Source organism: Nansenia antarctica (assembly GCF_963989245.1).
Source record: "Nansenia antarctica genome assembly, chromosome: 19".
Taxonomy (NCBI): Eukaryota; Metazoa; Chordata; class Actinopteri; order Argentiniformes; family Microstomatidae; genus Nansenia; species Nansenia antarctica.
The window spans coordinates 12,061,603-12,076,640 of record NC_137692.1 but is presented as its reverse complement, the minus strand read 5'-3'; the positions used below and the strand labels follow the sequence as shown (position 1 = coordinate 12,076,640).

Here is a 15,038-nt window from a genome sequence, read left to right as displayed (position 1 = left end):
CATGCACGTTTTGAAACACGAGCGCGCCTCCGCGGTTTGCGCATGCATGTGGGCACACATGAACACGCACGTGGCTCCACGGCAAGACGTCAATTACGGTCACAGTATAAATGCTTTATTTCAGAAGGGAGAGGCAGAGAAGCGCACTGACCTCCTTCTTAGGACTTCCATAATAGCATAGCGCTAATGACTCAACGCAGCCGGTTCTTAAAGGGAATGGCACCTGGCACGCTGATTGGGTTGATTGAGAAGACGCCCAAAACACACCCATGACTAATTTCTTTGCTTAGCGCCGGGTTTTAGGCGCCCACTACAGCACGCATAATAGCAAAGTGGCCTTGACCACGCCTCCACGTCTTAAGTTTAGATCTACCGCCTCGTCTTATTGATGAAGTGCATAATAGGGCCCTCAATATCATTGAACTACCCTAAACGGAGATAGAACCTTATAATTCTAAGCTCACGAATTACTACTTAAGTCTACTTATTTGTTCATACCAACCTCAGTAACACACAGTTGCCTCTATGCAGGACTTGCAGATCATAAGCACAGAGGATCACCAGGTGGTGGCAGCGGTGCAGGATTGGTACCACAACGACTCCTACAACCTGTACGTGTCAGAGGCCCGGGGACGGCTCTTCACTCTGGCCCTGGAGAACGTTGTGAGCAGTGGAGGACCTGAGGGCAACATCATGATAGAGCTCTATGAGGTACAGTTGTTGTTATTAGTTGTTGTCTTATTGTTTTATTGTTTTTAGTCCTTTTATCTTCTCTTTTAACTTTACCATATCTTGTATTGCATTGTATTGTGTGCATTGTGCATCTTATTTATTTCCTGCATTTTATCTATTTTACAACTGTGAAGCACTTTGGTTCAGCACTGCTGTATGTAAACGTGCTATATAAATAAAGCTGACTTGACTTGACTCCCTCAACTTCTAGGCGGGGGCGCAACAGATCTAGGCAGAGGCAATTAATAAAGGAAACACTGAGGAGTTATGTCACTTTAGCATTGTCGGTGTAACATCTTTGGTTGATCATGTTAACATTGTTAACACATTTTGTCAAGGCCGTCTTGACCTTTACGTCACAGATAGTAGCCTACTACATTGCACTAAGTTGGCTTCCAATTAGCCGCTTCAGGAATAGCATTAGTAAATTCATACTATACAGTAGCCTTGATAAACTGCAATGTGGTGTGTAGCATTATTAGCAATTTGAATTAGAAATGGTCATGTAGTATGCACATCCTTACCATGTTAGATGGCCATTATCTACAGTGAAGACTAGTAGCAAGACAGAAGACTGGACTGGATAGGTACATGTATTCCCTAATAAACTTCAGACGGTTAGGACATGATAAAACAGACTCTACACACTAGTGGTCACATACTTACTGACAAGTTAATAATCATTAATAATGATTGGCTTATCCCTGCATGACACTCATATCTAATCCTCGATTCCAGTAAGAGCCCCAATATGCTATGACCATGCATGAGTTACAAGAAATCGTGAAGAGATTACGCATGGTACAATACCTAATGTTGATGACTCAAGTCTACATGTTGTCAACTACGCACATGAACATTAAACATTAAAGTGAGCTCTGTGAAAATCTGTTTTACCAGAACCATTAGCACACAATATTACATTGAGGCAAAAGAATAAGAATAGAGTATCAACAAAATAAACAAACTGTAAACAAATGGATGGCCTAACCCAAAACGAATGCATTGTTATAGCTGTAACCTGAGTTATCAGGTTCACACATCTAAGTCATGAATGATAGCATCCTGAGCCAAGTAGCACTTGTACCCAAATCTATCTTGACAGACCGCTGCGAGGTAAAGCACCATTAGAAGACTAGAAAGCATTGACTACACAATGTGTTTCATCTCTTATTAAGCTCATCCTGAACTTGTAGCGAAAGCTACATACAGTATGAGATTCCACTCATACAGTCATGCAGCTAAAAAAAGCTATCAGCAATGCCAGTTCTCAATGCTCACTGACCTCTACTAATACCTAAAGTTATGTCAAAGCTCACAGGGAACTAACTTGAGACTACATGTTTGTGTTCAGGTTACTAGGCAACAGTCCATTTGAAGTTCAGTTGCGGAACTATTTTTTGTTTATTTTTATGATTAAATAAACAAACAAATCATAATTTGTTGTTGCTTATTACTGTTAACTAATAAATTGCGCTGTAGAACTGTTGTATAAAAGCAATATCACACTCGAGGTCGTGCTGTTATACTGAATATCAGCACGGCTGTGATTCGGTCGTAGGTACGAGGCCGCAGTCCTGAACCCTTTTTGAAAGTGCGGTCTGATTAAACTGATGGGATGCTGTACAACGAATGCCATGAAAAGGTCGTTTTCACTCAGACTTGAGCACTCTGGGATGAATTGTGGAGCAGGATGAACTTTGAGTGAATGTTGTATCTCCACATTCAAATACAAAGTAGGAGAAATGTTTCAGGGCTCCACCATGTTTTTATTCTGAAGCCTCACTGTCAGAAATGCAATTATGTCCATTATTCGAAGAATTCCGGCCTTCAACTTTAGTTGGATAGCACTTCTGTGTATTTCCGGGGTGAGGAGGAGTTCTTGGCTGTGGTGAATTAGGCCTACTCGCTTTTCAGATGTTTAATAGCGATTCTCTGCTGAAGGCGATTATGTTGTTTCTGCCCTTGTTGTTGTTGTAGTTCTTGCTGCTGAAGACCACAGTGCCATCCATTTCCTTCATTGTAGGACGCAGACTAAGAGGCCTGTGTTCACTAAGGTGTTTTTTAAGATTCCTTAGCTCATTTCTTGTCTAAAACACTAGCAAAGACACTAAAAGACCAACTTACTTAAATCTAAAAACTGGCCCTAAAAACACTTATTACATTTGACCTAAAATTGTAAACACTCATGCGCAGCTTCCCAGCAAGTTGCCCTCCTCCTCCAACGGCACCACAAAAAAGCCCCCTCCCTCTCTGCCCCCTCTGCCTCTCCCCCCACCCCTCTCTTTCTCAGTCTTTCTCTGTCTCTCTCTCTCTATCTCATGTTCCTAGGTGGCAGGGATTAAAGGGGTGTTCCTGTCAAACAAAGTTGTTCAGAACCAAGTCAAAACCTACATCACGTACAACAAGGGTCGGGATTGGCGTCTGCTACACGCTCCTACCACTGACCTAAGAGGAGACAAGGTTGACTGTGAACAGGTGAGTGGGCTTTAGACAGTAGATCACATCAGAAACCTGTCATTTTGTCTACATTTGTGGGTGATTGTAACAAAGGGTTAGGGTTACCATATCTTGTATTGCATTGTATTATGTGCATTGTGCATCTTATTTATTTCCTGCATTTGATCTATTTTACAACTGTGAAGCACTGCTTTGGTTCAGCACTGCTGTATGTAAACGTGCTATATAAATAAAGCTGACTTGACTTGAATAACACCTTCTCCATCACCAGGGCTCCCTTGAAAAACAATGATTGTATTATTATTATAAAAGAGATTCATATTGTATTTCAATGGGACTCATTGTGATACATTTGTGAAAAAATATTCCAGTGTACTTGCCAATTTCATCTAAAGAGTAAGGAGGACATTAAATGTCAAATTTTGTCTATCAAACTCAACAATAAACTTTAGAATAAACTTTCTTTGTTTGGTTGGTGTTTCAGCCCTACTGTTCGTTGCATCTGCATCTCCACATGTCTGACAACCCATACACGTCTGGGAACATTGTGAGCAAAGAGTCAGCCCCAGGAATCATCTTAGCTTCAGGTAAGGATTATTTGATCAATGTATTTACTTTGTATCTTTGCCCCCATTAGGATTTCGTGAGCTTAGAATTATAAGGTTCTATCTCTGTTTAGGGTAGTTCAGAGATATTGAGCTTCAAAGTTTTTACATTCCATTATGTTTTGTGAGATGGAACCTTTGTATTTTATGAATTACTAACTCAAAAATGTAAACATTTTAAAAATAACACCACACAGGCATTAATAAACACCTAATGGATCAGATTATGTAAAAAACTCAATTTTGACAAAAATGGAGATAGAACCTTATAATTCTAACGTCACGAGTAGTTACACAGCTGTTACAATTCACTATTCACAATTCACTCATATTATATAGTAATACTACTCGAACAAATCCATAGTTGTGTTAAATACGGTAAAATATTTTCAAGTGAAATCAGTCTGCTATGAGAAATTGGTCACAGCATGCCTGCATGTTTGTAGACACACAGATGCCTGGTAAAAACAAATATCATCTATTGGGAAGAATAGGCTCACATATTGTGCTTTAGTATTTTTAAAAATGTGTATACATTTTTCTTTCTACCTCACTGCATCAAAGATACAGTGATCCTAGTTGGAGTGAAAAGGCATATTAAAGACATTTGACCTTTGACCTTGTTACCTTCTAGGCATGATTGGGCCTGAGTTGACTACCAATAACATCAGCATATTCATCACATCAGATGCTGGGAACACATGGAGAGAGGTATTTTGACTAAAAGAGAAGTTGCGCGAAGAAATATCAAAGGCAATATTATATAGATATTCTCCATTGCTTTATGACTTAATATCTCCGGGGAGAAAGCAATCGTGTGATGATTATTATAAAACATTTTTCATATTGATTTCAACCACATGAAAAACACAAAGAAAAACAACTAAATGAACAGAACAGGGTGATAACAGACCGCTTTGTTTGATTAATGATACATAAACATTGTTTGATATGACATCACTCTTGATCTTCCATAAACTGTGTACGGTAGCTACTTCTTCTCGGAAGTTAGTGTCATTTCTGTACAGTTTCTTAGGAGCTTGAAGGAAATTCAATGTTCCCTTTTCTCTCATTCGTCTGTTGTTGTTGTATATTTTGTTTTCTATAAACGTGATCAGTACAGTACATTTGGCATTCTGATATAGAGTCATCCACAAAAGTGTCTGCATGATGAAATTGTATACTGTACAGGCTTTCTTATGTCCATAAAGTGCAGTATATCTATTATATTGAATTACTCACGTATAGTACATATCATATCTGGCCATCTCCGACCTATGAGGACATGAAACCCTCTGCTTTGTTTCTAGGTGTTTGAGGAGGAGTACAGTGTCCTCTTCCTCAACGAGGGAGGAGCTCTGGTGGCTGTCCGACACACGCCTCTCCCCATCAGTCATATCTGGTAAGGTTCTCTCAGCTCTGGTGGCTGTCCGACACACTCCTCTCCCCATCAGTCATATCTGGTAAGGTTCTCTCAGCTCTGGTGGCTGTCCGACACACTCCTCTCCCCATCAGTCACATCTGGTAAGGTTCTCTCTTATCTCTGGTGGCCGTCCGACACACTCCTCTCCCCATCAGTCATATCTGGTAAGGTTCTCTCTTATCGTGAAACTTTAGAACTAAGTAGCCTTGAGAACCGATGGTTCTCGAGCTTAACAGCCCATAGGAGCAGGAGCCTATCTCCTGTTTCCGTAGTGTGAGGCAGCTTGATGTACAAGTATACCTCCTGGAAAATGACACCGGTATGTCTCAGGGTCTTACCCCCAATCCCAACCCTTAATGCTGAGTGCCAAGCAGGGAGGCATCGGGTACCATTTTTATAGTCTTTGGTACGACTCGGTCCGGGGTCAAGGCTACTGAGCTGTTCTGTATTCTGGCTTTATACTGTTATGTTTAAGTCTAAGATCAATACATATCTAGGTTCATCTATACAATATATTTGTGTTCTTTACACATGTTTTATGGAGTCAGCTATGTACACATACATCTGGACCTTTATTGTTTCTTAGTGTTAAAATCCACCTTAATATGCACAGTGGGTGTACACTGTGGCCATACATGAGAGTAAAAAATGTTTTTCTCTCTATCCAGGCTAAGTTTTGATGAGGGAAGACAGTGGAACAAATACAGATTTACCTCCTCTCCTCTGTATGTGGATGGAGTCTTGGGAGAACCCGACGAAGACACCCTCATTATGACGTAAGACACTAAGGCTGCATTTAGACCGCAGGTGATACAATTTAGATGTTTTGCTCATGTTTTTGCTCATGTAGCACAGATCGGATATGTAACATGCAGGTGTAAGCAGTAAAAAAGCACATTGAATCTGATATTCTCAGATCGGATTCAGGCCTCATTCTGGCCTCAACCCTCAATCAGATACAAATTGCATATGTGTCATTTCGACTGTGGTCTAATCAGGCAGGTCGCATATAACGCTCAATTCTGATTTGCACGTCATTGAAAATACTACGGTCTTTGCATTTTGATGACATTTGACGTGAGTTTCACTCACTTCAACAGTGAAGCCTTAAAATGTGTGCAATATTTTGCAGACCTCTAAACATACTTCAGAAAGCAATGGCTTTATATTATAATATATATAAAATGGATTATAATTGTAATTATATCATCATAATATATTTAAAATGGATTATAATTTTCTGTCTTGTTTGCGTCCATTGCAAGTCCCGGCTGTTTCGTTTTCGATGTACGCATGCGGGTCGTTAGCAATGTTACCAGTGTAAGCATAGGTATCACATGTGGGTCATTTGAAAAAGTAGGTGTAAGCAGGCGTTCAAAAAATGTGTCTTAATTGGAACTAGGCATTACGACCTGCGGTGTAAATGCAGCCTAAGGCTGGGTTGCACCAACATGGTTAAAATCAATCCTGGTTTAGGCTTAATCTAGTTATCTAGGTTTAAAGTTTGGTGCAACAGGATTAGTCGATAAACCTTGATTTAATCCAGTTTAAAAGTTAAACCATGTTGGTGCAACCCAGCCTAAGACACCAACTATAACTACACCCAGATAGAACTGTTCTATCATAGTTTTGGGACTAACAACTCTCCCTAGCTGTGAACATATATGTATAATACAACAACAGCCTTTCAAGCATTATCACTTGGTCATTGTTTGATTACTGTTGATAGACAAATAGTGCACCCCACCCATGTAAACTCATGACAAACTCATGTTTCTGTCTCCCTGTTTATTTTTGCAGTATATTTGGCCATTTCAGCCATCGCTCTGAGTGGCAACTTGTGAAGATAGACTTCAGGTCCATCTTCAATAGAAGGTGTTCCACTGAGGACTATCAGACATGGCAGCTACACAATGAGGTAGTAGGCATGACATGGCGTAACACACTAAGGCGTCAGCCATGTAATCGCAGGGTCCCCAGTTCGATTCCAGCCGTCGATCCTGCATGTCATCCCTCCTCTCTCACCCATCCTTCCTATCAATCTCTACTGTCTCCCAATAAAGCAGAAATGCCCTAAAACCATAATATATCAATCAATTAAATGTTATGTAATTAAGATTAATCATGATAAATCACAAGTTTAAAAAACTTTTTGCAGAATTAATTAGCAGACAACCACATAAAGTTGTTACAAAGTAACGTCTGCTAAAAAGAGATTTAAAATGTAAAAACGTACAATCTGCACTTTAGTAATATGTCAAAAGAAATGACCGTGCCGACTTGGGGACCAAAACACCAGAGACCCTGTCACATTTATTTTACAACACAACTCAAACATAGATGCTCAGATGTTTCTTGATCCTGTTGCTTGTTAAAAAGTCCTTTCTGAAATGTTGTTTTATTATTGAAGCTAAACTATGCATAATTCCTCACAGGGTGAAGTTTGCATCATGGGAGTGAAGAGACTCTTCCAGAACCTGAAAGCCAACGGCAGATGTGTCAAAACTATAGATCAGTACGTCTCTCAGATGTCAGACCCCTGCCCATGCACTGAGGCAGACTTTGAGTGGTGAGGAGACATGCTGCTAGTGCCAGTTACAGTACATTCAAGTCAAGTGAATACTTTATTGTTCATGTTCATGTGTTTTTACACTATATTCCATTCAATGAAATTATTTATTAGTGAGCTTGCTTCAGCAACTGCTATGGAACAACTCTTGAATAAAAACAAAAGGAGACCGGCAGAAGACATTCTTAGGATGATGACACATCAATACACTGTCTTGGCTACCAGTTCTACTCTCTTCAGTGCTCCCCTCCCTGAACACCAAACTGAAATTAACTCAGTGATGATGGAGCTGAGTTTCAATTTAGACTGTTTGAATGAATGAATGAATGGTCTTTATTGTCATTGCTACAGTACAGGTACCAAACAACGACATTTAGGAGGGGTGGCTCCCCTGGTGTTAGGAAAGAAAAAAAAAACTTGAAAAAAAAAAAATCACAAGAAGGGAAGGAGCTGGTTTACATAAATAAAGGCTATGTACACTATCCACTGTACTATACTGTACAGATAGACGACTAGGGTTGTCATATTGCACAATAGTGTTATTGCACATTTATTTAAAGTGTCGCAGTTTGCAGGCTTGAAATGTACATATTTGTGCCTCAGCACTACACCTGATTCTTTCAGTCCAGCAGCTGCCATCAATCCGTCCAGACTGTCCAGGGCCCAGAACCTAGGTTTGATAGAAATATTAGAATATATTGCATTTTGTAACCTATGGGGATGAACAGTATATTCCTCTATAGGGCACCAAGATACACCATTTGAAGAGAGGAAGCAGCTCACAGGAACAATAATACCATTTGGAGTTTGGGAGACCCAATCCCCCTTCACTTTTCTGCCTCTGGAGGGTTGAGAATTTGAGTCTGGGCTTCTCCCCCCCCCCCCCCATAAACATTTGAAAGAAAGAGAGTGTATTTTCTTCCAGTAGCCACCTGGTGAAGCTAGAGGGAGCATGGAACTGAAAACATTGATTCGTGGAAGAATATTCATTTTAATAACTGAAATACGGGAATGAAATGAGAAGGGAGAAGTTTTCCACCTTTGGAGATCAGATTCTACCTCCTCCCACACATTCTTATAATTACGTGATACTGTGTTTGAGATCGAGGATTGAGACACCTAGATATTTAATATTCTGGACCATTTTATAACCCGAAATTCGGCTAAAATTATTAAAGCTATTTAGGAGGTGGGGAAGCGACTGAGGGACATTCTGAATAAACAGAAGGATATCATAGATATGTGACGTTTGGTGTTGCGAACCGTAATAGGATCATGGATGACTGACTGGCGAACAGCCTGGGCCACAGGTTCAAGACATAGGGCAAACAGCAGAGGAGAGAGAGGGCAACCCTGGGGAGAGCTGCGGGATACTGGGAATTGTTTAGAGCATGTGTTCCCCGTCAGAACCATTGCTGTCAGGTTGGAGTATAGTAATTTTATCATAGCTAAATAGTGATCTCCAAAGCCCATGACGTAAAACTGCCAAGGTGCCACTCGATACGCTTTCTCAGCATAAAGTAAGAGAATAGTGTTGTGGATTGATCTGGTTTCTTCTCTATTGATATTGAATATTGAACACAAGGAGATTGATCATCTTAGCTTTTTAAGCCTTTTATTAATACTACTTGATTACAACAAGGATATACAGAAAATGGAGAGCTCTCTAGAGTTTGCAAAATCCAGAGCCCCCTCCTTCTCTGAGCACAGCCCTTATATACAAAATCAACTCCCTCATGAGATCACTAATCTTGGCAAACAAATGTGGTGACAGAAAACACTAGACTTTAGTAAGTGCGACACAGAGAGTTATTGCACAACAAGTCATTGGCACATCTCTTACAGGAAGGGAAGGCCTTCCTTAGTTCTTGATTTCCCAGAATGTAGAGAGACAGACTTCAATTCGCAGCATATTTGATATAAAACTACAACAATAGCATTTGATGAGTCAGTAGTGTCAGAAGAATCAATGATGTGGAGAAGGTGGCGGACATCGTCTGAGGCAAGGCGACTTTTAACAAAGCCCGTTTGGTCCTCAAGTACTAAAGTGGTCATATGTGGTTCTAGTCGAGAGGCTAGAACATTGGCAAAGAGCTTAATGTGTTTGTGTTTGTGTGTTTAAGATTGACAGAGGGTGATAACTTTGGCAGTCAGTAGAGTCCTTCCCCTTTTTTAAGAGAAACTATAGCTATATTATTGTTTTTAGAGGAGACGTTTTTGATTGCAGAATGAATCATTTCAATCAACTTGGGGCCAAAAGGCTAGACGAAACTCAGATGGTACTCACTACTGTATTCATACTTAAAAGAGCTTTGTGGAGTTCAGACAGAGTAATAGGAGTATCTAAATCAAGGGAGTCATCCCGGGAAAGCTGGGGAGCTGCAAGGGGTTCATAAAGGTACTACAGGCTTGCTCATCATAATCTATCTCTGAGCTGAGTAGAATGCCCAGAAGTTATTATTGACCTCTGCTGGATCAATGCCCTTTTGAAGATTGAATTGAGGTGATTTGCCAGTTGTTCATTGGTTCATCAAGTTTTGATGCTAATAAATTGCTTGGCTGTGCACTGTGCAAGTAATCATTTTGTCTATGTCTATGAATGAGGAAGTCAGCTCTATGTCTGAGTACATTTTTAAAATCTTTAATTGAAACTTGTCTCTTAAGAACTAGCTCAGGGGTGACATGCAGTGTCATATTGATCTCCAGTTCAGCTATTTTCTTTTCCAAATCTTGAATGTGTTTCAATCTGGATTTGTGTAGATAAGTTAGAATAGGTATTTGTGTTAGAATAGGTATAGCATAGCATAGAGCACAGCAATAGGTTAGAATAGGTATAGCATAGCATAGAGTACAGCACAGTGTTTTATTTGTACAGTATAGCATAGTGGATAGCGTACATAGCCTTTATTTGTGTAAACTAGCTCCTTTCCCTTCTTGTTTTTTTGTTGTTGTTGTTTTTCTTTCCTAGCACCAGGGGAGCCCCCCCTCCCAAATTTCGTTGTTTGGTACCTGTACTATATCAATGACAATAAAGACCATTCATTCATTCATTCAAGAGGCAAAACCAATTGTTATCCCTAATGAACCCTTTCACCGCATCCCACAGAATACTGGGATTGTGCACAGATGGTTTATTAATTACAATAAACTCATTTAGATGTTAATTCATTTCCTTTAGGAATGATTCATTCTGCAGAAGGGTGGAGTTGAAACGCCAACGTGCAGCCCTTTTAGGCCCCAAGGAGATCGCTACTCTGTCAAAGACCGCCCTGTAGTCTGAGAGAGACATAGGAAGTAAATTAAAGTCTTTCTACCTACCTCCTTTTAGACGCTGGAATGTAATCGGTTGAACACTCTTTGTAATTAATCTTGATTATTATTACATTGTTGAACGATTACTGTCTATTGGGCAAACAATGAAACACATGTTGCGGTTGTTTAGATTTTTATTTTATTTTATGGAATTACATTCTTCCTGTCAAAAGCAGTGGCGGGCGGTGCATTTCACACCTAGGCCTTCAGTGATGTCCGACACATTCCTACCTGAATTATTCTACCTCTTAATACCATCGTTATGACGCCATGGCTCTAGAAACTAGACAGAAACACAGTATAACCGGGCGTTGCATCACCTTAACATAGTCAGACAAGTACAACAGAGTTATATTAATATTTCCGAAGCATTTTTAATCAATAAATCCGCATTTACAATGAAGAGTGTTAAACTAACATCTTTAAGATCGCTACATTACCCACGTCTGTCGTCTCGTCCACCATAATAGCGACAAAGGGTGCCTTTTTAATCTCCATTTTGATCTCTTCTTCCATCACTTCAGCAATAGCAAAAATCAGGTCGTTTTGTATTTTGCCTGACGTCCCAGTAAACACTTTGTTTGTGGACAGGTGGTAATGTAAATCTGGGTTGTTTTCAGCCAGAAAAGAAAGAAGCTCAACGTAGTTTCCTCTGTTTGTGGACTTGGCGCTTTCATTGTGTCCCCTAAATAAAAGTTATTGTTTACCCAAAAACAGGACACAATCGATCAGTATTATCGATCAGTCAACGAAAGCTTTCGTTGTGAGGCTCCGTTTCCCTGCGCCCTTTCAAAAGTTTCACATCTACCGGCATAGTTCCGCATCTCAATAGTGAATATCAATAGTGCGTAGCAATAGTGCGTAGCAATAGTGCGTATCCAATCAAAAGACGTGCTGGGTGCTGACATCATTGAGCCTTACAGCAGGCGCCGTTGTTGCTTTTGCTCGCATCTACGTAGGTTTACTAGGTACGCCACAGGTTTTCTCGTTCCAATGTTAAGTTACAGGTCGAATCCGCAGCACCGTTTAATGTGAAGGCGGGCAGATTTTTGAGCCCCCTAGCAACACATTTTGATTGGATAAAAGCTCTAACATAAAGGCCAGCCCTCCAAATCTCAATCGGAGACTGGAAGCAGCGCAACCAAGAGGAAAGCTATGAAATGAAGAGAATAGACTATGGGGAATCATTAATACATATTTGTGGAAAATATATATTAAAACAAAATGTATATTCTGATGATGTTTAGGCCAGCAGAGAAGGCCTTGCTGGCCCTGACAGCACACCACTGGTCAAAAGGGGTTTTATGATCATAAATTATGAGTTTTGAGCAGTTGGTGGTTGTTACCTGGTCTCATCACCACCTGTTGGCTTCTACATCTATTTTTCGACGTAGGTTTGTTGTCCTGAACACCCCGAACACGCTCTACTAGCCATGCCTGGTTGTTTACAATCGGTCCGACGGGACAGGGCTGTCAGAGTAGCACAGAGTCTACCGAACAGTTCAACTATCCGAACATGATCTGATTACTCGCCTGTTTGCGTTTTTAGTATTGATAACACATTTCGGTGCTCAGTGGTCGTTTCAGTTGGCGGTTATTTACGTGTTCTGTCACTTGACGACAGTGAGTCAGTTCGCTAGCCTGCTAGCTCGCAGCGCCCCAGGGACAATGACCGGGAACACCTGTCTGGACATCAGCCTCGCCGCCCTGCAGAGGCAAGACCCTTACATCAACAACATCGTCGACGTGGCGAGCCAGGTGGCGAGCCAGAGAGAGAGAGACAGGGTGAAGGGCAGAGAGAGAGAGACAGGGGTGAAGGGCAGAGAGAGAGACAGGGGTGAAGGGCAGAGAGAGAGAGACAGGGGGAAGGGCAGAGAGAGAGAGAGACAGGGGTGAAGGGCAGAGAAGGGCCATCAAAAATTAAAGTCTGCCGTCTTATCATACCGGTGTTTGGTCATAAAAAATATAATCTACGAGAGAGAATGATGTGTGTCGTGATGAAAAACAAAGGAATTCTGTCACAGAAGGGATGGAAGTATGCCTCACGTCTACCACAGCACAATCACTAGCCCATTTCCTTAGTGCAGGGGACCCTCTCCCCTCAGTAACCTCAGTTCTATCCAACATGTGTAGCCAGACAGCATTAAAATCCCCCCCTATTATTAAACCAAAATCAGACAGTTCAAACATTATGTTAGTTAAGTAGTTATAAAACCCTCTATCAAAAGAATTTGGTGCATTTACTAAAACTGAAACGCCAAGCAAAAGCCAATTTCTTACCATTTACTATTGTTTTTATTTTATATAACTGCCCTTAGAATTCTTCCCAGATCCCAAATCTGTAAACGGAAAACTGCGATTGGCAACAATCTCTACTCAGTTTGTTTTGTATTTGAGTAGGTGGCAATAACATGGTAAAATGTATTCTGTAATCTGCAAACATCTTTCTCCAATAGGTGAGATTCCTGAAAGAAGGCCATGTCTATTTGAAGAGCTCCAACCATAAGGTCCTGCCCCCCCCCCATCCCCCCCATAGGCCCCATGATCAAAACCCACCCGCCCTTTATCCCCCAATCCCAATCTGCACCCCTCCCTCCCAGCCCAAGAATCTACCCCCATTCCCCATCACCCCCCCCCCCAAAATAAATTGACATGAAGGTCTATTCAGAGCCCCCCCAACCTCCCCACTCCCCAAAAAGTGACAGTGAAGGAAAGTTAGCCAGATACCCCTAGCTTTAGTATGTTTAATGAGGAGAAATGTAGCTCAATAAACAAATAGTGGTATAGATAGGAAATTATAAAGACCACTGCATGTATCTATACTCACATCATTTATTAAAGAGGTTGTTGCAATACCTTACTGATTTAATTAAGAGGGGAAAGAAAAGTACAAAAATAAAAGGAATTCCCTCTAAGTACATCTAATAGGATGTTTTACACCACTTGAGTGACAGCAGCAGAGAAAACCAAACCATTTGGAGCAAACACAACCCGTGAACATGCTGGAACAGAATGACAGAAAATAGGTAATTTCACCAGTTAATATCGCTATATTGCTAAGGAGTGTCAACATACTTTGTAATGTGATCTCTTCATAGACTTTGTAACGAATAGCTGGCTGCTGTGGCTCAGTTGGTAGAGCATGTGATTGAACGCCCCTTTCAGGAAGTGTTTGGCGGGAGGAAGACAGAGCACACGGTGGAGCAAACAAACGGAATACACGATTGTTTTGAAGTCAAATCAACTTTCTATCAAGTGAGAAGGAATAGTTTGGCTTCCCCCAGCAGCTTGGCTGTTGGGGGGGGGGGTGACATATTTTGGATTGTGGGACTGATACAATGGAAATGACCAATGGAATGGAGAAGGCTAATGAAAAGAACATGGGCAGTGGAGCAGCGAAAGAAAGAGAGAAGCAGGTACGACATTATGAGAAGGCATTGACGGTGATTGTGAAGGTGGAGGGAGAAGTGGAAGTTACTTTGACGGAGTTGTTGAGAAAACCAAGATGGTGCGTGGAAGCGTGGAGGCATGCAGAGTGAAGGGTAAGAACACATGAAATGACAATGGGGTCGGTTACAGCAAAAGGAATCACAATGGATGTGTGTGAAGTCAGTGCAAAAGAACTAATAAATAATGAGGTGGCCGTAACCTTCATGAACCTGCCTGCCTATGTGACGGATGAGGAGATATTGAACAAACTCGAGGGTTGGGGAGTGACAGCTGTATCCCCTATAAAGAGACGGATATGGCCTGGAACGGATGTGGCCTGGAACAGATGTGGCGGACGGGACGAGATTTCTGAAGGTCAAATTCAATGGCATAGTATCATCTTCGCCATACTCCACAAAGTTTCAGGTGGCTGAAGGAGCAAAGTGGTCCGTTTTTTCAAAGTGGTCCATGATAGTCAAGTGAGTGTGTAGTAGAATATACATTCAGC

The 15,038-nt window shown here is 41.1% G+C and overlaps 1 protein-coding gene across 1 annotated transcript in view; it reads left to right on the top strand.

Annotated features, from left to right (window-relative positions):
* The window catches only part of LOC308173881 (VPS10 domain-containing receptor SorCS1-like), a gene marked incomplete at both ends in the record, with an annotated part of 75,005 nt that overhangs the window by 21,063 nt on the left and 38,904 nt on the right, over window positions 1-15,038 (top strand). The window contains 8 exons of the mRNA XM_080548934.1: window positions 532-711; window positions 3,064-3,210; window positions 3,677-3,779; window positions 4,432-4,508; window positions 5,108-5,199; window positions 5,889-5,996; window positions 7,021-7,138; window positions 7,656-7,789. Coding sequence (XP_080405060.1) covers window positions 532-711; window positions 3,064-3,210; window positions 3,677-3,779; window positions 4,432-4,508; window positions 5,108-5,199; window positions 5,889-5,996; window positions 7,021-7,138; window positions 7,656-7,789 — 959 coding nt within the window. The remainder of the gene's footprint in view (window positions 1-531; window positions 712-3,063; window positions 3,211-3,676; window positions 3,780-4,431; window positions 4,509-5,107; window positions 5,200-5,888; window positions 5,997-7,020; window positions 7,139-7,655; window positions 7,790-15,038) is intronic.